This window comes from Protomyctophum bolini (assembly GCF_963924005.1).
Source record: "Protomyctophum bolini genome assembly, chromosome: 2".
NCBI lineage: Eukaryota > Metazoa > Chordata > Actinopteri > Myctophiformes > Myctophidae > Protomyctophum > Protomyctophum bolini.
In genome coordinates, this window is record NC_137863.1 from 19254070 (window position 1) to 19278982 (window position 24913).

Consider the following 24913-nt stretch of genomic DNA (forward strand, 5'->3'; position numbering starts at 1 on the left):
ACCCCTGTTGTGCATGAAGGGATAGATAGACTAATATTAGTAAGAGTATAAGAGCTTTATTCTTTATTCGGATCCCCATTAGCTTCCACAAAGTAGTCGCTAGTCATCCTGGGGTCCACACAAAAATGTATACAATAAAAACAGATACTTGTAATCTAAAACAGACCAAATCTAGTTATCAGCTAAAACAGTGAAGTCGCTCTGCATTTAACAAAAACAACAACAAACAGAGCGACAAGAGCTCTGATCTCTGAATGTGAACTATAGTGATTTCTCTGGTTAAGGTTTTTAACTTTATAAGCTGCACTTTCAAAACTATTCACTCAATCTAATTAACCAATATCTCATTGTTTTGCAATGGTTTATATATATATATATATATATATATATGGATGGCATGAACAAACAAAAATGCTAAAAATCAGGTTCAGGTTCATTTATTTGTTGTTAGACGACTCGGCTCTATTCAAAACATCTGTCCGATACTGCATATAAATGTATGAAATCGGAGACCTCAAGGCCTGATCGATTTCAAACGGACATGCATGTCTAATCTGTGTGATTGATCGACGAGATGACGAGAGGAGCAGAGTTCTTCCCATTATAATTATCACAGGTACAGAAGAAAGGGTACAGCTTCTCGGTGAAGGTGCAGGCAGTGAAAGAGTAGAGATGAACTCTGGCCTCCACGTCAAAAAAGGAGACCAGACCCTCCTCGTAATCCACAAACACTCCCAACGTCTGGACCTCCTCTTTTACCGGGAGGAGGACAGAGGGCCCGGCAAGTGCCTTATAAGAGCCGTTCCTCAACCCTATGGTCCAGAAACCGCTGGTGGGTCTCGGTTTGATCGGCTCCTTCCTGTTGATGGACTCCCTGGCCACTCCTAAATACCAGGCGATTTTCTCCTCGACCTGAACCTGATAGTAGAACCTTCCCGAGGAGAAGCTCTGTTGTCCCAAAACACAGTGACACAACGAGAACCTCTCCGCGCTGTCTGGGAGAGACCTCCAGGCGGCTCCGTGACTCACTTGTTTCCCGTCCTCCGACAGGACGAGCCACGGACTTGCCGTGTCGGCGTCCAGAGTTACGTCCCCTGCATACTGCCGGATGCTCCTCAGCTCGGCGTCATAGAGCTTCTCCATTTCTCGACTGAGTGTCTTCTCCAGCTGAGCCACAGACATCCTAACAGTCCCCACGCATGAAGGCTGGTGGACATTGGCCCTTGTCCAGTCCTTGGTTGGCGGACGGGCGTCAACGGACGTGACGTTCTGGAGGAAGTAGAGGTGGTCTTCGGCGTGTGAAAGTAGCCGTGTCATCTCGGAGCTTCTCTTCTTTAACTCTGTGATTTCTTTTTCCAGCTGTTTAATGAAGCCTTCGGTCTGTTTCTCTTTTATTTTGTGCTTTTCAACGCAGCTCATCAGAGTGGTGAAGAACTGCACGCACATATCTGCAATCTCTTTGTCCAGGTCTTTCTTGCTGAGCTCTACTGAGAGTTTCACCTCCTGAATCTTCAGCTGCGTGTCCCGGATCATCTGCTGAACTTCCGCCTTCGTCTTTCCCAGCTCCACCTTCTGCCCTTCGCATTCTTCTTCCAGAGATACGATTTGATGTAGCTTGTGGTCCGACTGAGTGCAGGACTTACAAACGCACACGTGGTCGGTCTTACAGAACATCTCCAGAGGCCTGTCGTGTTTCCTACACACACACATGTCTTCCAGGTTCCTCACGGGGTCGATCAGTCTGTGTCGTTTTAAGCCAGAGACTCTGTGATGAGGCTCCAGGTGAGTGTCACAGTAGGAGGTCAGACACACCAGGCAGGACTTCAGGGCTCTGAGTTTTGTCTCGATACAGACGTCACAGGAGACCTCGTCCGGTTCAGCGGGTTGCTGCAGAGAACATTGTGACTCCTCCTCCTCCTCGGAATAGAGAGTGCTGGCAGATGCCATTTCTACCAAACGTCAAAGTCAGGTCAATGTGGTGACATAACCACTAATTAACCAGGATTATTACTTATAATTATTGATTTACTTGTGATGAATTCATTATGAAGCAGTGTATGAGTGAATTGACAAATGAGCGTGACTCAAGCGTTAATTACGGGTATATGAATTTGGTGTACAGTCTTACCATTTTATTTGTGTGGGTGACAGCTTATCAGACCACGACACGATGACATCACTCTGACATCACACAGGTGTGCGGCATCGCCATATGTTTGTGTGCTGTCCACAAATCTCTGCAATGGTCTGTCTGTGTTCCTTTTGTGTGCATACTGTATGTACAGTAGAATTTTTAATTATGTTTACTTTACCGATCTTTAATTAATTGGCTACTTTGACATCTACTCCACTACATCTCAGTGTCAAATATTGTACTTGTATTTTTACTCCACTATAATTGTTTGAAGACTCTAGTTACTAGTTACTTTGAAGTAACGAGTAACTAAAACGACATTAGGGGACTGTCAATAATTCCGAAAACCCATTACTTATTACCCTTTATTTTATTTTTTTGAGGGGCGCTAACCCCTCCTATTTAGCTTTTCGTCACAGCACGTGTCACGTTTGCCATTGACAATGAAAGGAGAATTTACGTCATATGTGTCTGAACCAATCGGCTTTTTGTGGCAAAACAAACATTAAATGCCATTGACAATAAAAGGATAATGTACGTCATATGTGGCAGAGAAAATCGATTTCGGGCGTGAGCGGCCTTCATCAGATGATGATGTTTATTAAATGATGCCTCTGCAGCCTGCACTGCCCAAGGGAGCATCACCATGACAGCATGCCAGTGTTGTTTTAGTCATAGATTTTTGAATAAAATGACATTTTGTTTTTGTCCTATTGTTTTGAACTTTTGATCTCCTATTTTCGGAGCGCAACACCCGAGCGCAACCAAGCATGAAATGACTTGTCTTTTGGTTCTACTTGATCTCTTCCCCACTAGTCTAGTTTTCATTTGTTGACACACATTTTTATATATTTAGTCTTAGTTTTAGTCATCATAGGTTAGTTTTTATTTCTGTTTTTTATTTTGTTTTTATCTGTGAAAAGAGGCATGCAGTCGACGAACCTTTTTCGTCATAGTTTTACTTCAACTTCAAAGAACTTTTCAGCATGCAGTAGTAAAAGACAACAGGAAAACAAAATACATACATACTTAACTGTACATACACAGTTACTATATAAAAAGACTAAATGACTTAAAACTAAGCATAATATTAAAATCAATTATTTGTACTACTCTGATGTTCACTGATCATCGCAGAACAAAGGCAACATTGTGAGTGAGAGAATGAGGTGTCTCTGTTGTGCTCGTGGCTTTTGTCTCACAGAGTTGAACGGAGAATAAGAACTATATGAAAGATAAGACATTATTGCAACGATTCATCTTCTGTCACACCAAATAGAGCACGCTGACATGGAAAAGTAGTCAAAAGAAGAAGAAAAAACAACTCTGCGTACATGTGTGTGTGTGTGTGTGTGTGTGTGTGTGTGTGTGTGTGTGTGTGTGTGTGTGTGTGTGTGTGTGTGTGCGTGCGTGCGTGCGTGTGTGCGTGCATGCGTGTGTGCTTCTCTTACAGCGCTGTCTGATTGTAGCTTATCCACCTCACCTTCTAAGCTCACACACTTTCCTTCCATCAACTCTAGCCAACTCCACAGTATATCTAGCCGATTTTAAAATCTCACACCAAATGGATTGGCTTTTCGCCTCCATATCGTGACGTATTTCCCAGTGACAGTGACACAGGCGCTGCTCGGTGAAGCACAGCGATATTAAATATAAATAAATAAATACAACTTAAACTTTGAATATTTCCAAGCCGCTTTACGGGAAAAGAAGCCCAAAGTCACTTATAATGAGCAGAGTTGGTGGGGTGATGGTTAACCGTGGGGGGAGGGGGTGCTGTCGTTGGAGTATATGTGAATATGTACTTGTACTTAATGGTGAAAAGTATATTTTCTCAATCACTAATACTTAAAGATGGAGAGCCGTGATATTTTTCCAGGCTAAAAGTGTACAGTATTTGTTAAATTGTTGTTTTTATGTGGACACGTAAAGTCGCATGACACTTAGTCGACTAAAACTAGACTAACGCTAAGACATTCCAGATGACTAAAATATGACTAAAACTAAATGTAGTTTCAGTCCAAAGACTATGACTAAAATAAAATTGAAATTTGCTGCCAAAAACAACACTGTTTGCTTGTGAGTGTGTAAAACGCTGCATGTGTGTCCACCATCTTTGATATCATCCAACGGGGTGACATCGCTTTCAGGCATTACGTTGATGATTGACAGGAGGTAATTAACCACTCAACCCATTCAGGACGGGAACCCCTTTTGGTGTTTTAAGCATTATGTTATACTTTAGCTATTGAAAAATAGCAGATCTGCAAGCTCATACAAGCTGCGCTACAAGCTTGTAGGACTGCTAAACTTTGAGAGTGAACGTTTTAAACTCATATGTTTGCTCATGGGAGGTGCCTGGAACAATATTCTGCGGCCAAATACAGATAATTCTGGGGGTCCTTGACATGGAAAGGTTGAGAACCACTGACTTAGAAACTCTAAATGGGTTAAACCCTCTGTTCTTGTAAAAACTAACAACTCCACTTAAAACTGCACAACTGCACTTGGACTTTTCTTTCTCCTGTCTACACTACTATAGTACTGGGAGCTGATGGTAGGTGTGGCGCTCCACCTCAGCAATCCACTGCCCAGGGGTCTATCGCATCGTAACGGGGACAGACAGTCTGATGGTAGGTGTGGCCCTCCACCTCAGCAATCCACCGCCCAGGGGTCTATTTTTTCTTTTACGTGCTCCAAAATTCGTCCAGAAAAATGCACCAGTGTGCAACCACCTTTATAGCCTCTCTTTTTGGCTAGTGTTCCCCCTAAATAGGGTTGATGGGTTTCAGGCGGTTCAAGATTGGACTCATGGCGACTTTTGACACAAAGTCCCCATAAAGTGAAGACTGCGGAACGGGACCCCCATACGGAGGGAGGGACCACTCTTTGGGAACCCCTGGAGCAGAGCGAGGTCCTGCGGTAGGAGGACCCCCATACGGAGGGAGGGACCACTCTTTGGGAACCCCTGGAGCAGAGCGAGGTCCTGCCGTAGGAGGACCCCCATACGGAGGGAGGGACCCCTCTTTGGGACCCCCTGGAGCAGAGCGAGGTCCTGCGTTAGTGCGGTATATATACCTGTATGAGATCTTCTTGTCTCTCCACTTCTGTCCCGTCAGCGCGTAGCGCTTGTTTCTCTGTCGGCGACTGGTGTGGGGGTGGTCTGGAACGCCACAGCGAGGCTTCCTCATCCACCTGCACACACAGGGTTCATAGTTCAGCTACTGTAGAAACTACAGGATTCCTCATCCACACAGGGTTCATAGTTAAACTACAGGCTTCCTCATCCACCTGCACACACAGGGTTCATAGTTCAGCTATTGTAGAAACTACAGGATTCCTCATCCACACAGGGTTCATAGTTAAACTACAGGCTTCCTCATCCACCTGCACACACAAGATTCATAGTTAACTACAAACAAAACGACATTCTAGTTAAATTAAATATGAATTAAAATGGGGCATTACTATATATATATATATATATATATATATATATATATATATAAAGAGAGAAATTGTATTGATTGTTTACAAAATATTTAATTAAAATAGTAGGGAAAATGTCCTTAAAAGTCCACCAATTTGACAGAATTTCTTCACATAGCCTTTGGCTTGCATGCACGCACGCACGCACATAAACACACTCGTGTGCACACACACACACACAAACACACACACACACACACACACACACACACACACAGTACTCACTCTATAGTGGTCTGGTCCAGTATGCCGGTCACAGGGATGCCATAGAACCTCTGCATGGCCGACACAGCAGACTGCATGGACTTCTCCTGGCGCAGGTCTGATGTACGGATGTCATGAGGCAACAGGTAGCCATAGTTCTTCAACCACGTCTGGCAGAGAGACATAGACAGACAGAGAGAAGAAGAGAGAGAGAGAGAGAGTTAGTTAGTTATAAGTTAGTTAGTTTATTTATCTCAGTCATGTTAAAACAACAGAGAGAGAGAGAGAGAGAGAGAGGGGGGGCAGGTGTGTCAGTAAATAACATTGCACACACGCACACGCGCGCACACACACACACACACACACACACACACACACACACACACACACACACACACACACACGGGAGTGCATATACTAACATGGAATAAATAAGGCATTATAGTTCCAATCCCCACTGCACTGCAAGACATATGCCTCCCAGTAATCTCAAAAGTGTCAGGCATTTCAGCAGCATTATCACCCTCCAAAGCATAGGCTACCATTTCCACTGAGATAGGAGGAGGTGTCACGTTAGAAAAAGCACCTCAGAGAATGTCACTCTCTATATACTTCGGCAGAAATACCAACTTTCCTCGAATTTGTAATAAGTCAACATGATCCACACACAGCTGTCTGGGTGATTACATCAGACTGTTTACAGTGTGCACGCACACGCTGCACGGCGGAGGAGACAAACTGCACATCGTAAAAGAGAAACCCAAATCGTTCCTTTGCTCCCGAGGCAATGCACTTCATTGGAGTATAGCGAGTACAAGGCCTGATGGCAATTTAAATAACTGATTTTTAACATAAGCACGCTGCCTGGGAGAATGATTGTTTCCTTCTATGCATGCCATCTGTAGGTCTATACAGTATAAGCGTGGTTTTCACTAGCACATAGCATTTTTATTATTATGATTTATGTGCATATTTGTGTAAAATATTGTATTTACAGATAATTATCTGATCTTATACAAGCAATACATACATTCTAGCATGCTGATTGAAAGTTGTTTTTATATATTTTTGTCTGCCTGTATTTGATAATGTAAAGTATAGTCTAGTAGAGAGAGAGAGAGAGAGCGAGAGAGAGATGGAAATATCCCCCTTGCCTGTTCAGCATCCTGGACAGAGCCTATGCGGTCACTGACCTCCATCATACTGTGAATCAGAGAGAATAATACCCTGCAGGCTCTTCAGGACACCCCAATGAAATAGTCGTCTCTGGTCTCTACATTATGTATTCGTTTGTAGAGGTGAGTGGTGACTGACCTTTTCCGCCTCGCGTCTTCCTCAGAGTCTGACCCCTGAGGAAGACACATAAGTCCAAACATCAGTCACCCCTCCCGCCGAGTTCTATTTGGGTAAAGTCTCTCCTGAAGTGGCCAACCAGATGTTATTGTTATGATCCCTGTTGAGCACCGAGGAGTCCTATACTACCTTCTGCTGGCTGCAACGAGCTGGACTTCTCTACCTCCATCAAACAGCATCACTGTTCACATAATGAATCATTATATGCTCATTAGACCATACACTTAACCCATTTAAAACTTAACCAAATTAGATTCGAACCACTTTGACCATATTTCAGCTAAAACAATAAAAGCAAATAAAGTGAACAGTTTTAACTCAGGGAGTTCCCTCCCTGGAACTAAATATTTTGAGATGGGGGTCTGCAGCCTAATGCATATAATTCTGGGGGTCCTAGACATGAAACCGTTTTGAACACTGATACAGCAACATACATTTTTCGGATCAATCAAGCCTGTGACAAATGCACATTATATTATTATTATCTGCTTTTTCCAATGTGTGTGATTGTATACGTGTGATATGAATACATGTGATATGTGCACTTCCAATTGATGTGGGAGGTAATGGGCCTGATTAGCATGACAGTGATTGCTGCCACACGCCACTTGACAAATTGAGGGTGTGGTGCAGGAAGAAGAGAGACCTGTGTACTAGTGTGAACGGGTGTGAGGAGGAGATCTCAGAGGCGCCAGGGTCTGTGTTTAGTGTTGAATTTACAGTAACTAACTACTAGCAACCTGCAGCCTAAACATACTGTACAAACTGTCGGACTCAGCCAAGCACGGAGTAAGCGGCCGTGTTGGGACGCTGGGGAGACTGTGTCGTCGGCGCTGGATCCGTGAATGAACTGCCAGTCAACGAGGAGCATCGCGGGTGAGATAAATCCGTGTTCTGTTGGATATCAATGGATTAACTTGCGTTTCATATGGATCTGAGGAACTATACTGTGGGAGCGTACTGAGAGGAGGACGGTCGCGGGAGCGTTCGTGATTCAGAGCGCCTGCCTCGCGTGACGAACTTGTTTGTTTGTTGTTTACAACTAACGTTGAAGGGGGATAGGGGAATTTAGTGTTGATTTGTTTTGTCTGTTTATTATTTTGGTATAGGGTCAGAAGCAAGTGTGTTGTATTGCCCGATTGATTTATGTGGTTATTAAATAAGTTTCATTGAGCTAAAAACCTGCCGATCCCGTCTTTTTCCTTTAGTTAATGGTTTTCCTTTCTAAACAAAAGGCCGATTGTTACATGTTACATTACGTGAAGAATGGTCTATATGTTTACCAATGATAATAGACTGCTGATGCTGCATGGCCCTTTTTTAAATAAAAATATCTCTCAGTCTACAATTCAAGAGTGCTTTGCATCTGTAAAACGAACAAATGTAACAATAATACAACCATGGCCGCCTAACAGTGGGCTGTGGGCCTCCAAACTTAGCCTGAGGGATGTGATTTTAACAAGGTGAGATTAATCGCGTTTCATGAATCAGTCGCTTTGACAGCCCTTATAGTTGAGATGCAAGAAGAATGCAGACGCAAGTTCACCTCCAGTACAACGGCTGCCACTACCAACGCACAGACAGTTCACCTCCAGTACAACGGCTGCCACTACCAACGCACAGACACTCTTTACAAGTTCACCTCCAGTACAACGGCTGCCACTACCAACGCACAGACAAGTTCACCTCCAGTACAACGGCTGCCACTACCAACGCACAGACAAGTTCACCTCCAGTACAACGGCTGCCACTACCAACGCACAGACACTCTTTACAAGCTTACTGACAGACAGGCAGTGGTGGAAAGTACATGTACATGTACTTAAGTACTGTACGTAAGTACAATTTTGAGGTATTTGTACTTACTTTCACTTATATACACGTACATATAATATGTGTATGTGTATATAAGTGAAAGTACAATATTATTGTACTTTTACTCCACTACATTTATGTGTAACCTTTAGTTACATTGTAGATTTAGTTTATTATTACAAAACATACACTAAACCTCTTCAGCCCTATATACCTTTCGGCCATTTGGGCGAAAAATGCAGATCTACAAGCTCACAATGTTCTACAAGCTCACAATGTGTTGTGATGAGGCACATTGTGAGCTTGAAGATCTGCTATTTTCAAAAACATTTTTATACATTTGAAATGGGGCATTCTTTATAGTGAGTACTTTTTACTTTTGGTACTTTCGGTACATTTTGATGCCAATACTGTTGTACATTTACTCAAGTACTCGGAGTAGTAACGGAGTAGTTCTACATTGCAGTATTGATACTTTTACTTATAAGTAAAACATTTGAGTACTTTTTCCACCACTGCTGACAGAACGAAAGCAAAAGATGGCAATTCTTTCAGGCCCGAAGGACAGCTGGAGAGCTCCGTTGACAAAATAATAACACAGGCGTCGACAAGAGAGAACAATTTAAAGATTGTGAACAATGGACACGTCGACAAGGCAGTTGATGTGTTCCATAATAGATGCCTTACGGAGAACACTCCGTAACGCATTGGCACGAGCGCCGAAGAACTGCTACAGAAAGAGCTGAGATGAAGCCGCTGGGTAGAAAGTGAAGCCAGTGGTTATCAACCAGTGGTCCTTGAGGGTGTTCCAGGTGGTCCTCAGCTGGAGAGTTGGTAACCTTTATATATCTTTAACTATTGAGTGTAAAACTATTGAGTATTAACTATTGAGTGTAAAATGAGACCCTTACGGGTCCATTTTACGCTCTCAAGAGTTAAATTATTGTTAAACGTTTGCCTGTTATCCCTCCTAATGGTACCAATGTGAATATAGCATGGAATTGTGGACAAAAGCTTATCCAACGACAACAAAATATTCAACGTTTTGGGTCTGCGAGGCTAAATTGCGTGGCTCAAATGCTGAATACATAAAGGTCCTTGATATGAAAAAAGGTTGAAAACCACTGGTGTAGAAGATGGAAGGTGATTGGACACATGCATGGACCCCAGCGACGACCGCAACATAGCAATGACATATACATGCATGCATGGGCACCTGCACCATGGGCACCTGCACCATGGGCACCTGCACCATGGGCACCTGCACCTGCACCTGGAGAGGACACGTACGTATACCGAAATGAAGAACTCACAAACACTCCCCCTGAACATCAGCCCTTCTGACTACAAAGAACAGCCCTGTTATGTCACTCTCTGATAGGACATGCCACACAGAGAGAGAGAGAGAGAGAGAGAGAGAGAGAGAGAGAGAGAGAGGAGAGATTATAAAGACAAATAGAGAGGCGTAGATAAAAGAGGAGGCCGATATAGGGAAATATCAGGAACCATGAAAGTGCAAGAAGAAGAAAGACAATGATAGACGTTCAAAACGCATCGGTACAGGAATGAGTCTGAAGGACAAGAGAAACAGAGAGAGAGAGAGAGAGAGAGAGAAAGAGAGAGAGAGGGGCTGATAACAGGGGCTGGATACAGGGGTTCATGAATATTTCATTAATATTAATATTTCACTGTATGTAGCTAGTGGCCCTCCTCCCAGCAACCAGCAGTCTCCCACCACTCAGCCAAACATATTCCACTTATTAGGATACAAAGAAAAACTAAGTTAGAAATGTATAAACCAGTCCCATGGGTCCTTGAATAACCTATATACGATGTCTGGTATTTTTTTTACCAGCTACAGATACTTCAGCACCATGGACAGCAGCTACAGTAACTTCAGACCATGGACAGCAGCGACAGTTACTTCAGCACCATGGACAGCAGCTACAGTTACTTCAGCACCATGGACAGCAGCTACAGTTACTTCAGCACCATGGACAGCAGCTACAGTTACTTTAGCACCATGGACAGCAGCTACAGTCACTTCAGCACCATGGAAAGCAGCTACAGTTACTTCAGCACCATGGACAGCAGCTACAGTTACTTCAGCACCATGGACAGCAGCTACAGTCACTTCAGCACCATGGAAAGCAGCTACCGTTACTTCAGCACCATGGAAAGCAGCTACAGTTACTTCAGCGCCATGGACAGCAGCTACAGCTTCATCAGCACCATGGACAGCAGCTATTTCTCCAGCCACAAGTACACAGTTGCTCCAATCCACATCAAACACTGTTCAGGGGTCTGCCACGACAATGTCAACAAAAATATGAATTGGACACATATAGCATACTTCAAATGGCCATAACCCAAATTCCTCTGCTCTGACCGGTCTGCCACCGGTACTGTGTGTTACCGGTCAGTAACACACAATATCTGCTATTTTTTAATAGCCAACCAATGTGCTATATTTATATAGCTAGAATCTAAATTGACAGATGCTTTCCTGGTTTCAGCAGGTTAAAGGCCTGAGAATCGAGTTCGATAAATAGGAATATTTCAGACACACAAGCCAGGCTAGACACAGTTGCAGCTGCCAAACAAGCAGAAAGGACAGGTGGCGTGCAAAATTGCAGACTGTGTTTATTTGTAAGTTAATAGGCTTATAATAATATCATTGGCTCATTAGTACATGGCCTGAATGTTTACCCTTATGTGTTCATCTCCAACCCTGGCAGTGTACAACAGACGTGGGTAGCCACATAAAAATGTTAATAATAATAAAATAAAAGATGGGTAAGACTTTCTATGAAGCCCACATTTATAATGCATTATGAGGGCATTCATAGTGCATTATAATGCATAATGCTTTATAACTACACTCATGATGCTTTCCGATGCACTGTATCAACAGTCATAAAACATTATAATGTCACTTATAATGCATTATGACCCAAGTCCAAGGGTTCTATGGATGCTCTTGAATACTTATGAAGACCACATCTATAATGCATTATGAGAGCACTCATAGTGCATTATAAATGTGCATGGGCTTCATAGAATGCGTTACCACAAAGATGATTTTAGAGCACAGTATAGGCTTACTTACAAGAAGTACACTTCAGGGCTTCAGTCAGCCTCTGTTGATGATATGGTGGTTGTACAAAAGCACCGTGGAATGGCTTTGATATCGCTGGGCTCAACAGATACAGATAACTCTATGGAATGGCTTTGATATCGCTGGGCTCAACAGATACAGATAACTCTTGCTCTGCTAATCTAGTGGTTCGCAAAGTTGGGTCCGGGGACCACAAGGGGTCCTTGAGGGAGTTCCAGGGGGTCCCCAGCTAAATGATAGTTAGTAACCAAATGGACCCTTATGGGTCTGTAACTGAGAGACTAATGCATGTAAAACTGGGGGTGCTTGAAATTAAACAGGTTGAGAATCACTGCTAGAGCTGTAAATATCTTCTCTTATGGGGGGGGGGGGGGGGTCCCTGGCATATCTCTTCAAATGGGGGTCCGCATGCTAATTTATGTCAATTTGGGGGTCCTTGACATGAAAAAGTTTGGGAACCACTGTCCTAATCAACCCTCTATGATCTAAGCGCCGGCTCTCTAACGCAGTGGTTTCCTCCAATGCAAATCTTTAAGAGAATCAAACGGTACACAACCTGATAAACACGTGCAATAGGCATTACATTTAGTTTGAATCATTTCCACAGATAAATATTGTAAAATAGCTATATAAAAGTTCACAAAGTGGAGAAAATGTAAAAAGAAAAATATATATGGCGTCCGCAAACCAGAATGAAGGTCCTCAGTCAATTGTATTTTTCAAGCGTTTCTGAATCATTCAGGGGCCAAATCAACTGCCTGCCCATGCACTCATCTGACCATTTAATCCAATAATAGCTTCCAAAAAGTACAAGAGTCCTTCTCCCATCACCGCTCGCTCGCTGACAACCAGTCAACCACTCAGAGGACTGCTGTCAAAATAATTACAATTGGTGATGACATGCCTGACGTGAAACCCTCTTCCAAATCAAATCTCACGGTTGTAGGTTAGCTCTGACGTGATGAAAGACAAATCTAACTAATTCCAGCTTCAGGCAAGACAATAGTTTGAGTTGTTGACAATTCTTACTTTTCTGCTCAGAATTGCCAAAGAAGTCGTTTTATTTTGGGGCAGACGTGCGTGCGTGTGTGGGTGTTTGTGTGTGTGTGTGTGTGTGTGTGTGTGTAGTGTGCGTGCATTTGTGTGCATGTGAAAGCAAGAGTCGGACTCGGAACAGACGCAGGCCAAACACATTTAACTTTGGTACAGTGGGATTGAGAACTACTGATTTAGAAGGCATTTGTAGAATGTCATTTAGAACTGAGGGTTCTAAATGCTGTAAATGGATGGATGGACCTGGCACTAAGACGGACTGACATCGACCTCTGCGTGCGTGCAGATCAGTTTTTCCACTGACAGGACAGTATACACAGTGATTCATTCAGTTATTTAAGTGTCGGAAGAATGGAGTGTCCCGCTGGTCCTGTGAGTCATCCTCTATACATCTGAGAGAGAGAGAGAGAGAGAGAGAGAGAGGGGTGCATATTGTTGCTGTCAGGCAGAATTGTCTTATCTCCATGTTCAAATATTTCATAGATTAACGCCCCCACTTGATCATACTGCAGTGTCACACAAGAGCATCAAAAGTAGCAGATCCACAAGCCTGAAACTCAGCCCAAACGGACGCGTTTTGTCACCATAACAGTATATATTCGTTTTAAAGATTTGCCCTGTGTTTACACAACAAAACCCTAATTTAGATTTGAACCAATCATACGCCAGCAGTCATCAGCCACTGGAGTAGAGTGGTGTAGAGCAGTGGTTCCCAAAGTGGGGTCCGAGGACCCCCAGGGGTCCTTGAGGGAGTTCCAGGGGGGTCCCCAGCTAAACACTAGTTTAGCTGAACCCTTATGGTTCTGTAACTCTGAGAGTGTACACAGAGTGTATTTGTACACTCCCAGAGTTAAATTAACATTGCTTTTTACAATATAAATTGGGGGTCCCAGAGATAGAAATGCCATGAAATGGGGGTCTGTAGACTAATGCATGTCAAACTGTGGGTCCTTGACATGAGAACGTTTGTGAACCACTGGAGTGGAGTGGTGGTGTTTATACCTGTACTCAGGCATGGAGGAGATCAAGTAAAAGCAGCAGATGCAGTTGCATCGAGGCCCGATTCGTGAGTGTTTCCAAAACAAATGTGAACAGAATCATCAAGTCATTCTTCTTCAGACCAGCCTAGAGCAGAGATGGGTGATTATTCACAGCTCAAAGAGCACTTTTAGCTTAGTCATCCACTGCTCCTCGGGGGAGGATGTGATGACATCTCCCCATCGCCTGGAAAAACATGCTCCACATCCTGTTTCATAACTTATATATTTTATAAAATATGGTCCGTAGGAAAAAACTTTCGCAGACCTATAGAAGTCAGGTGTCTGCACAGGTGCGTAGGCCAGTGGACATCAATGAAAGGAATATAATGCACCATCCCCCACTGTATATTTGCTCAGTACAATGCAACGTTTCAGTCCCTCCGGATGCCTGAAGAAGGTACGGAGGGACCGAAACGTTGCATTAAAAAGAAAAAGACTCTGTACTGAGCAAATATACTGCAGGTGCATTCTATTCCTTTCATAAAATATGGTCCACATCCTGTTTCATAACTTCATATTTTATAAAACATGCTACACATCCTGCTTCATAGCTTCACATTTTAGAAAGGGAAACACAGACTTCCTCAATTCCCACCGTTAAATATGGATAATAAAGACAAAAAAACTACACCGGCCTGCAGCAGAGAGAGAGGGGGGGAGAGAGAGAGAGAAAGAGAGAGAGAGAGAAAGAGTACTCTTTTATAGTGTACTACTGTACTGTATGTCTGTTAGCTCGCGCCCCTTTACGGTCGAGCAAAATTACTTAGTCAACAGCGTCGTCCACCTTTTGAATCCCGCAAGATATCGTCGCTGCCGGGCAGAAACCTCTAACTTTTTGTGTTTGTTCGAAAACTACCGCCGTAGGTCAGTCTCCGCGAGTTGGTCTCTCCATCTCTCCAATCTTGTCTTTGTGCCCATCTTGCCACCAGTCCATCAATCCTTTAGTCTCCCCTCTATCTCTCACAGTTGTTACCGTACACTTTTAGCTTAAATGCCCACATGGCAGATAGCCTGCGTGCGTCAGCCAGCCAAGCCAAGCCAAGCCATGCCAGCCATGCCAGACTCTGTCTGTCTGTCTGTCTGTCTGGCTTGGCTGGCTGTGATAAAAATAGATCTTATCTCTCTCTATCTCCCCCCTTGTTAAACTATTTACCGTCTGCCGGTCTGAGCAATGTGAGTGCAACGGGTGCACCCACCCACACACCAGACCGTAAGCTTCTACAGACCATCGGTCAGCCATCAAAAGTAGTTAATGTAATAATTTTAACCACTTTATCTACAGTATGTATACGTTGGCTGTTCAAAAACAGCAGATGTACAAGCGGAACAAAATGACACACGTGAGATTGTACATTTGCAATTTTTTTGTATATACTTTTCTGAATCATGTTTTTATTATTTTAACATAAATCGTCTGTTCTGGAGGGTCTCTGGCACAAAACCTTTTCAGGTGGGGGGGGGGGGGGGGGGTCCTTGACACGAAAACAAGTTGAGATCCACACTGCTATAGACAATGTATGTGTAAGTCAAACTTCTTTAATTTCAAGGACCATCCGTTTTGGTATGAATTATTATGCCATGGACCTCCATAACTCTCAGAGTGATCATATTCCACTCGTGCACTCTCCCCGCGAGGCCCTCTCGCCTAATTGAAAAATATTTCAATTCTCAGGCGATGGCCGACGTGAACGCAAAGTGCATTCTATTCGCTCAGCACCTCTTCGTGTTTCCCATAGTGGGTGGTGTGTCTATTCGCTCAGCACCTCTTCGTGTTTCCCATAGTGGGTGGTGTGTCTATTCGCTCAGCACCTCTTCGTGTTTCCCATAGTGGGTGGTGTGTCTATTCGCTCAGCACCTCTTCGTGTTTCCCATAGTGGGTGGTGTGTGTCTATTCGCTCAGCACCTCTTCGTGTTTCCCATAGTGGGTGGTGTGTGTCTATTCGCTCAGCACCTCTTCGTATTTCCCATAGTGGGTGGTGTGTGTCTATTCGCTCAGCACCTCTTCGTATTTCCCATAGTGGGTGGTGTGTGTCTATTCGCTCAGCACCTCTTCGTATTTCCCATAGTGGACGGTGTGTGATAATCCGGTTGAAGTATTCCTTCGGTTCGGCGACTGCAGCGGCGGGCCCGGGAGAACAATAGCGCGACACGAGACAGTATCACGATTCACCAAGTTTATTACACAAACAGGAACATATATAGTGCTGGATCCTCATGACGTGACAACAAGATATCAGACATAATAACGTGCCTAAGGCTGACCTTGCTGTCTGAGATGTCTCTCGTAGCCTATAAAGTATGCTACAGATCAGGCAGTACACAGTACATTATCAAGTACACTGTGTCTCACGTTCAAGTACACAGACATGGGCGATCATGATTATAACAACAACTGCTGCCTTTTTCGAGTTATTTAAAATGTTCTCTTTTATTTTCTCTTCTGCACTGTAACTGTATACTATACATTATTTTGTTTTTTGCTTAATGCTATTTTATAATTGTGTTTCCTTTGCTTGAAGTTAAAGCACATTGAATTGCCTCGTTGTTGCAATGTGCTGTACAAATTGCCTTGCCTTTCAGCACATTTTAGGTGGGATATGAGTTACAATTCTGTTGGGGAGTCGGGACATAACTCCAACGGCGCTGGGCTGGATTAAGTGGACTTTGGCGACTTGTGTTTTAGCGTTCCAAAAACAAAGGAGTTAGTAGGCTTCACTTCGCTACACGGTGCGAGAGGCTTTTTTTGGTTTGTTTCCGTGGGTGAAGTCCCTTGTCCCATTTAGACCTGACTTAAAAAAATGTCTTCTAAATCCTGACAGTTTTCTGAAATACCTATGTGTGGTGCTCAATATGTCATGTCAAGGACCACAGAAACTGGCCACCAACCACCATCTGATAATATGTTGTTCCAGGGACCCCCCTCAGTAGCTCTGAAAGAATATATATTCAAAGATGTGTGCCACATTTTCACGATTTTTCAAAAATAGCAGACTTACAAGCTGAGCTTGTAGATCTGCTATTATTCAATAGCTAAAGCCTAACATAGTGCTTAAAACACCAAAAGGGGTTCCCGCCGAGGACGGATTAACGGGGAGCAGACTGTCTGGTAATCACACTCATTCTCTCCCCCCAGTCTCTCTCCTCAACTTGATTATATGAAACGAGACACCGCGGTGAAGACGTGATGAGCGAGAGCGGTGATGAGACCGAATCCATCACTAGGGGGAGGAGCTTTGGACTGGAATGGTTTAGAACAGTGGTTTTCAACCTTTTTCATGTCAATGTCCGTTATTTATTTGGCATTTGAGCCACGGAATACCATTTGATGAGATTTTGCCTCTCAGACCCAAAACGTAGAATTCTGTTGTTATCGTTGGAGTCCACAATTCAATGCTGTATTGATGTTGGTACCATTAGAAGACACTAGACCTGTGCATGTCGGCCACCGGCCTACTTGGGAACGATGCAAGTTGGGAAACTAGTATGCAATATCCGTTGTCATAGCACCCGTTTTAACCGTCTGTCTGAGTCCCTTTTGTGCCCATACTGTATACATGGAGATATCTGTATCTGTCTCTCTGCCTGTGAAGTGCAAACTGACTGTGAAAAGTGGAGTGGTTAAGTAATCAAATGGCAGGTGTGGGGTTGCCATGCAGAGGCTGGGAATTCTATAGGCGAGAGGACCTAGGCTCATTATGTCCACTGGCAGAGCCTGACCAGAGGCTTTTGTGGCGGTTCTGGACAACCACTGCACGCCGCGTGGTGGTGTGGAACGCGTGTGTGAAATGTGATGTTGATGGGGCGAACGGTTCTCCAGTTACAGTACATGGATATGGACGTACACAGGTACGCATGTACTGTACGTAGATACACACACAGAGAGACGTGGCACATTTATTGCTAAAGTGTCATCATAGGTTTAATGTGTCCCTGTGGCTGTTTAAGTTCCATGCTACTGGACTTTTGTTAAGGTGACTCAGTGACTATAGTTACTTTATTTATGCTCCTGCGGATGTCCTGACTTGGAGGAATAAATCTACAAACTTGAGGAAGCTGTCGTGTGTTTGTCCTTCCTTTCCCCTGGGTGGTTACGTTTTTTTTTCTTCTCCACTGATTAATGCCGTATGCATAGCAGTGCAAAATTGCCTGACGACACATTGTGAGCTTGTACATGAAGGTTTTCAACGCAACAGCGACGATATAGTCATAATATAGTCCCGTAGGGCGTAGGCTACAAACACATGTCACCCTCCAGAGAGAACATATGTGCACGTCACCCCCCCCCCACCACCAGAGAACACATGCACACGTCACCCCTTCAGAGAACACATGTGCACGTCAGTCATTTAAACAGCCTGTTGTTATTAGTTGCATGTGACATATTGTACATCCTAACCTCTCCTAACCTAACATAAGGCAAACACAAGTGCAAGCACATACACGGTATACACGCACACACACACACACAGGCCCTTTTTGTCTATATATGCCGATCTAAACTCGATTAGCCCTGCTCTGGAAAACGCGACCTACAAATGTAAGTACCACCACGAATAAATGACATTTGCATTGTGTAACTGCTCCTAAACAATCTTCTGCAAAACTTTAAATGAAATCACACAAAACAAAACACATTTTAACACAATGATTTATAAATGAAATGTATGTGAATGTGAATTTATATGAAATGTCGTTTTTGACAGTCACGCTGCAGCTCTTCTTTTTAAATGTCCATATTAATGAAATCCACATGTCACAAATCCACATGTCACAAATCCACGATGCAATGCAATATAACTTTAACAAACTAAATTACAGGCAACACGAAAACGCGAGCAGCTGACGCAGCTGCTGACGCTTGTATACGTGGAACCATGGCAACGAACCGTGTCTGTTTCCTGTTTCTGCACAAGGAGGCTATGCAAGGAGGGCAAGTGCGTTCCAAAGGTTTTTTATACCCAACACCCTAATCAACGGAACTTGATTCAGCTGGAGGGGCACTTCCGGACGAGGGAAACTCCCAAGAGCACTTGTCGATCAAGGGACTGGATTCAAAAAGGCGCACGCTCGCTCGCACGCACGCACGCACGCACGCACGCACGCAGACAGACAGACAGACAGACAACCACAAACAACCACCCACAAACACAAATAACCTGCACAAACAACCACCCACAAACACGCATATACGCATTTATAAACACACTCGAATAAACAGAGGTCACAGACAAACACACATACTGTAGCTTACAAACACCAAATCAGTGAAATCACCCCCCATATCTCTCTCTCTCTCTCTCTCATTTTGTCCTCTGAGATATGGTTACAGCTCAGTGGCCCTCAAACCTTTTCACGTTGTGTATTTGGCCATGGCCACGTAAGTGTATACAAACGTGATACAGTGCCCGCGTGCTAAAGCAATGGAGCGAATCCACAATCATTATTATACAAAGTGACCTTTCTGACTGACGTGGCTGTGTCAACAAGACTGACACGTTGACAGAGCTCAAGCTCACTCAACAGCCTGACGGTTGACAGGTGGAAACTGTTCTGTGATTGTTGGTCGCTATGCGTGTAAAAATCCTCTCTCTCTCACACATATCACTGCATGAAAAGAGGAGTTAACAGGCAATTATGGGCACTATACATTTGCCCGTATATATAAACCTCAAGTTTAACAGGCAGCAATATCCGGTAATATACAGGTGTGCTGCTGGTACAGGGAGTTTACCGGAGTTTGTTGGAAAGTTTAACGGGAGTGTCCACTGTCCTGTAATATACACATCCGTATTCCATGCTTTTTGCACAGTGTATGATGCCAGTGATCACCCTCCCCTGTGCCAACGTTGGCACCCGTGCCTATTGGTTTAGAACAGTGGTTCTTATTATTATTATTTGAAAAGAAAATCGAAGCCAGGACTTTCTATAGCTGTGAGATGACAGCCCTACCGACTGCGCTACCATGCCCCTGGCTGGTAGGCTAGTGCTACTTTTCAAGGTTCTGCGTGACGCTGTAGTATGATCAAGTAGGGCGTTCATTTACACAAAAGAACCCACAGAAAGTAAATATGAGTATATCCAATAGTGCAACGAGTCATAGTCCACATAGCTAACCGTGCCAGACAACCTGTAGTGTCCTTTTAAACCCCTACGGCTCCCATGGTAGCAGCTCAGCACAGCTGTATCTGTCAACTGCTCCTCAGTAGAGGAAGATAAAAAAGACATACACTGTCTCCTCCATGGCAGAATAACAGAGTATTTTTTTTGTGGTGAGAGTCAGAAAAGCATGCATGGGGGAAACGGCGCAGAGGCGTGTAGATAATGAAATCCTCTTTATGATTATGACGTATCTATAGCTGTATCCTCCCAGGCAGGACATACGCACGCACGCACACACACACACACACACACACACACACACACACATTAAGCACGCACGCACGCACGCACGCACGCACGCACACACACACACACACACACACACACACACACACACACACACACACACACACACACACACACACACACACACACACACACACACACACACACACACACACACACACACACACACACACACACACACACACACACACACACACACACACACACACACACACACACACACACACACACACACATTAAGCACGCACGCACGCACACCACACACACACACTACCCACGCTGTCTGTGCATCGCTCTGAGGAAACACGGTTAGTCCTCTAATCCTCTGTCTCCTCGCATGGCTTCAGAAATGCTGCAGCAAGCCGTTTTCTACTTCATTACAAACATACCCGTAAGGGGCTTCCATTTCTTCTACGCGCTCTCTCTCTCTCTCTCTCTCTCTCTCTCTCTCTCTCTCTCCGTGACTTTTAAATTGCTGAGTTTATTTTGCCGGCGTGAGGCACTTTAACTGAGACAACTTCATCAAAGTGATGATGATGACGCTATAAGCATGAGGGAGACAATAGAAAGGAGACAGAATGCGAAGCAGCTCTCGCACGCTCAGCACTAAGCACTTGGAATGGAAGCCGACAAAGCACAGCTAATAGCCTATATATGCTTTACTGCATTGGGTCTTCAACAGGAGGTCCTGGGAGCCATGGGGGGTCCTCAGCGTTACTACAGGGGGCCCGCCAAAGCTTTGTGTGGCAACATTTCCGATAGATTTCTTTTTTGTTTGTTTCTATGTATGTTTTTACAATAACCAATGGACCCTAGAGCATCCCTAGTCCAGAACGCGTCACAACATGATGCAGATTTGGCATAGATGGAAAATAGATCAGGTAACAAGTCTACATGAAGATATCGAAATCTATGAAAATCTGCAACACAATGTTACCATTATACTGTACTGTATGTAATGGGGGTCCCTGCTTCATCTCTCTCTCTCAGAGAGGGGTCCTTGGCCTGATAAACGTTGCAGACCCCTGCTTTAGCGGAATATCCAGCGTGGCTGAAGCATGTCATAGTTTGTCTCAAACGATGCGACACATTATTTGTGGTATGACGGAAAACCTATGTGGAGATTGTATGGGATCTCTACCCCATTAAACACAACACAGAGTGATGGGCAATGAGCGGAGAGGAGGGGAGATAAGTGAACCAATAGGACACCTTTCTCTCTGTGAAGGCTTCTGTAATGTAATACCCCATCGAGCGTACATGCACATAATGCACATGCACATATGCACGCACACACAAGCAAATGTGTTCGCTTTTACAATTGTTGTTGTTGTTATGCGTGCACACTACACACAATTGTAGTCATCACACCCGTAAGAACACTTACAATTAACTGTGCACAAAAAATGCAAAGAAACACAAAGACGCACACACGCGTGCACACACACACGTGATGTAATCACCTGCAGGAGAGAAAGCAGGTGGGAGGGATGGAGTTACAGCTATGACCTCATGTCTGTGGTGTCACATTACACTGCACACACATGCACATGCGTGTGTGCGCACACACACATGACTATATGTGCACGTTTGATGCACATTGGTGACACATGCATCATTATGTGCCTTGCTGTGAGCTTGTACATCTGATATTTTTGAAAATGTATCAATCTTAAGGTTAAAATAATAATAAAAAGGGAATGTTTTTGGACATTTAGGTTTCCACCCGACAGCGACGACATGTGACCACGCACGCACGCACGCACGCACGCACACGCACACACACACACATACATATCAAAGGTCCCAGGCCACGTGCTAGATGACACAGATCAATAGCTGCCAGGATATAGATGAGGTAAGGTCCATTGGCACGCACGCACGCACACACACACACACACACACACACACACACACACACACACACACACACACACACACACACACACACACACAAGGTTACCAATACCTCCTGTCTGACACGTACATAATCCATTTACAACATGTAAATATCCATGATGCCGTAGAGAAGCTGACATTGGACTGAAGATGCATGGGGAGAGAGGAGAGAGGAAAGGAGAGAGGAAAGGAGAGAGGAAAGGATTATGTTTACTTACGTGGTCGGTTAAGACTGAGGTTAGGGTTAGAGTTATAATGTTAGGGTTAGTAGTCGGATAGCCTTGGAAACCCAGACGTTTTATTTCCAGGGAGAAAAGAAAAGTCTGGGGCCGAGTCCACTTCAATTTGGCATACAGTATAATGCAAACGTTGCACACTCTCTGCTGATTTCTGATCGTCTGGACCTTTGTTAAATTGACGCTCACACACACACACACACACACACACACACATATTGTACACACACACACACACACACACACACACACACACACACACACACTCCTCTCTCTCTCTCTCTCTCTGTCGCTCTAATTAATTAGTCTCATGTCCAGCAGCTGCGCCTAGTTTCTCCCGGTGGTCAGTTCCAGTCCAGTTCCATCATGGCTCCATTACACCATTATCCAACCCATAATACTGGTTGACTATGGGTTGATAACGTTCAAATCCGCCAAGAGGGGGAGGGGGGGGGGGGGGGGGGCTCCCTCCATCATCCAGGCCCTACAAGCTTATAGTTTCAATTACATGCTTGTCAATACGTTTTTTCATGATGTAGCCGGACACTGGCCATGAGCCAATTAACCCATTTAGACCTGAGGACGGTTCTACAAATGCCTTCTAAATCCTGACAGTTTTCTGAAAAACCTCTGTTTCTAGGTCAGTGGTTCTCAAACATATATGTAATTGGCTGCCGACCCCCATCTGAAAATATGTAGTTCCAGTGACCACCCAGAAGCAAAGATATGAGTTAAAAACGCTCTGAAAGAATATATTCAAAGATTTGCGCCACATTCTCACAAAAAAAAAAAAATAGCAGACCTACAAGCTCGTAGCGCGGCACTCGGTGCCACGCTACGAGCAATAGCTAAAGTGTAACACAATGCTTAAAACACCAAAATGGGTTAAATGTGAAGTGATACCAGGTGTCCTATAGTTGTAACATGATAATTGATGAAAACAATTGCACACCCCTTCTGGTAACAATGCATGTTTTCCAATTTGTGGACCGTAGTAGACAGACACTCACGCACAATAACTGCGTCTTTGATTTCAGACTGTCGCTCTCCCCTTCAAAGCAAATCTAAAGATCAGCATATCACCGGAATTTCCAATACGTGCAGATTAAATGACAATTTACCATCGAAACTGACACGATAAACTATGATAATAATGGTGTATTGTGCAGCCCGCACTGTACTGGCAAGCCAAAGTAGAAGCCAAAGGCTTAAAAATAGAGTGGAAAGAGACCACACACATCATGAAATAAACATAAGACACAGCCCACAGATGCACTCGCTCTCTCAAACACTCCCGTTGCTCTCGGTAAAGTGGCACTTTGCAGCGCCTTTGCTCAAATCTCAGAGCCAACATCGCAAAGTCATCAGCGAACAGTTGGAGACAGAGACACTATTTGCCTGTTAGCAGGGGTTCTGTGTTTATACCGTCTGTCTGGGCTGACTGATTTTGATGTCTGTCTGCATGTGTCATAGAATCAGAAGCACTTTCATTGCTCAAATGCAGTATAGGATATCCGTACGAGGTTTACATCGTACAGGATATTTGACATGAGATTGACACAAATTGCATTTCACAAATGAACCCTCTTACATGTAGGACTGAGGCCAGATTCTAGAAATGTCTTCTAAATCCTGACAGTTTTCTGAAACACCTATGTTTCTGTCAGTGGTTCTCAAAAATTGATATGTAATTGGCCCGCCGACCCCCATCTGAAAATATGTTGTTCCAGGGCCCCCTATAGAAGCAACTATTTGAGTTAAAAACGTTCGCTGTGAAAGAATATATATTCAAAGATTTGCACACGTTTTCATGATTTATAAGCCCATAGAGCACTGTCTGGTTCCCAGGCTATAAAAAGCTTAAGGCTTTTGCACACCTACAGGCGACAGGTGTGCAGGACAACCAAGGGAAAAGGAACAAAAGCTCCCACACACTGTCTTCAAATGCAGCTGAAAGGTTTATCAATGGGAAAACACAATGTTTCAGTGTATTCGTCTGTCTGTCTGTCTGTCTGTCTGTCTGTCTGTCTGTCTGTCTGTCTGTCTGTCTGCCTGCCTGCCTGCCTGCCTGCCATGTCTGTCTGTCATGTAGGTCTGTCATGTCTGTCTGCTTGTCTTTCAATCTTTACATTTGTGTTCTTGCCCCAGTGAACATCAAGGTCACATG

At 44.0% G+C, this 24913-nt stretch overlaps 2 protein-coding genes across 2 annotated transcripts in view; both read right to left on the reverse strand.

Moving 5' to 3' along the window:
* mmp24 (matrix metallopeptidase 24) overlaps positions 1-5940 on the reverse strand; it is a gene marked incomplete at its 3' end in the record, with an annotated part of 57277 nt that extends 51337 nt beyond the window's left edge. The window contains exons 1-2 of the mRNA XM_080792117.1: positions 5849-5940; positions 5213-5329 (exon numbers count right to left, since the gene is read on the reverse strand). Coding sequence (XP_080648243.1) covers positions 5213-5329; positions 5849-5925 — 194 coding nt within the window. The 5' untranslated portion in view covers positions 5926-5940. The remainder of the gene's footprint in view (positions 1-5212; positions 5330-5848) is intronic.
* LOC308325757 (zinc finger protein RFP-like) lies at positions 550-1947 on the reverse strand (the record flags this gene model as incomplete). The annotated part of the gene is made up of 1 exon (XM_080778436.1): positions 550-1947. One exon carries the CDS (start codon positions 1945-1947, stop codon positions 550-552), a length of 1398 nt encoding a protein of 465 aa, XP_080634562.1.
* Positions 5941-24913: the final 18973 nt, after the last annotated feature.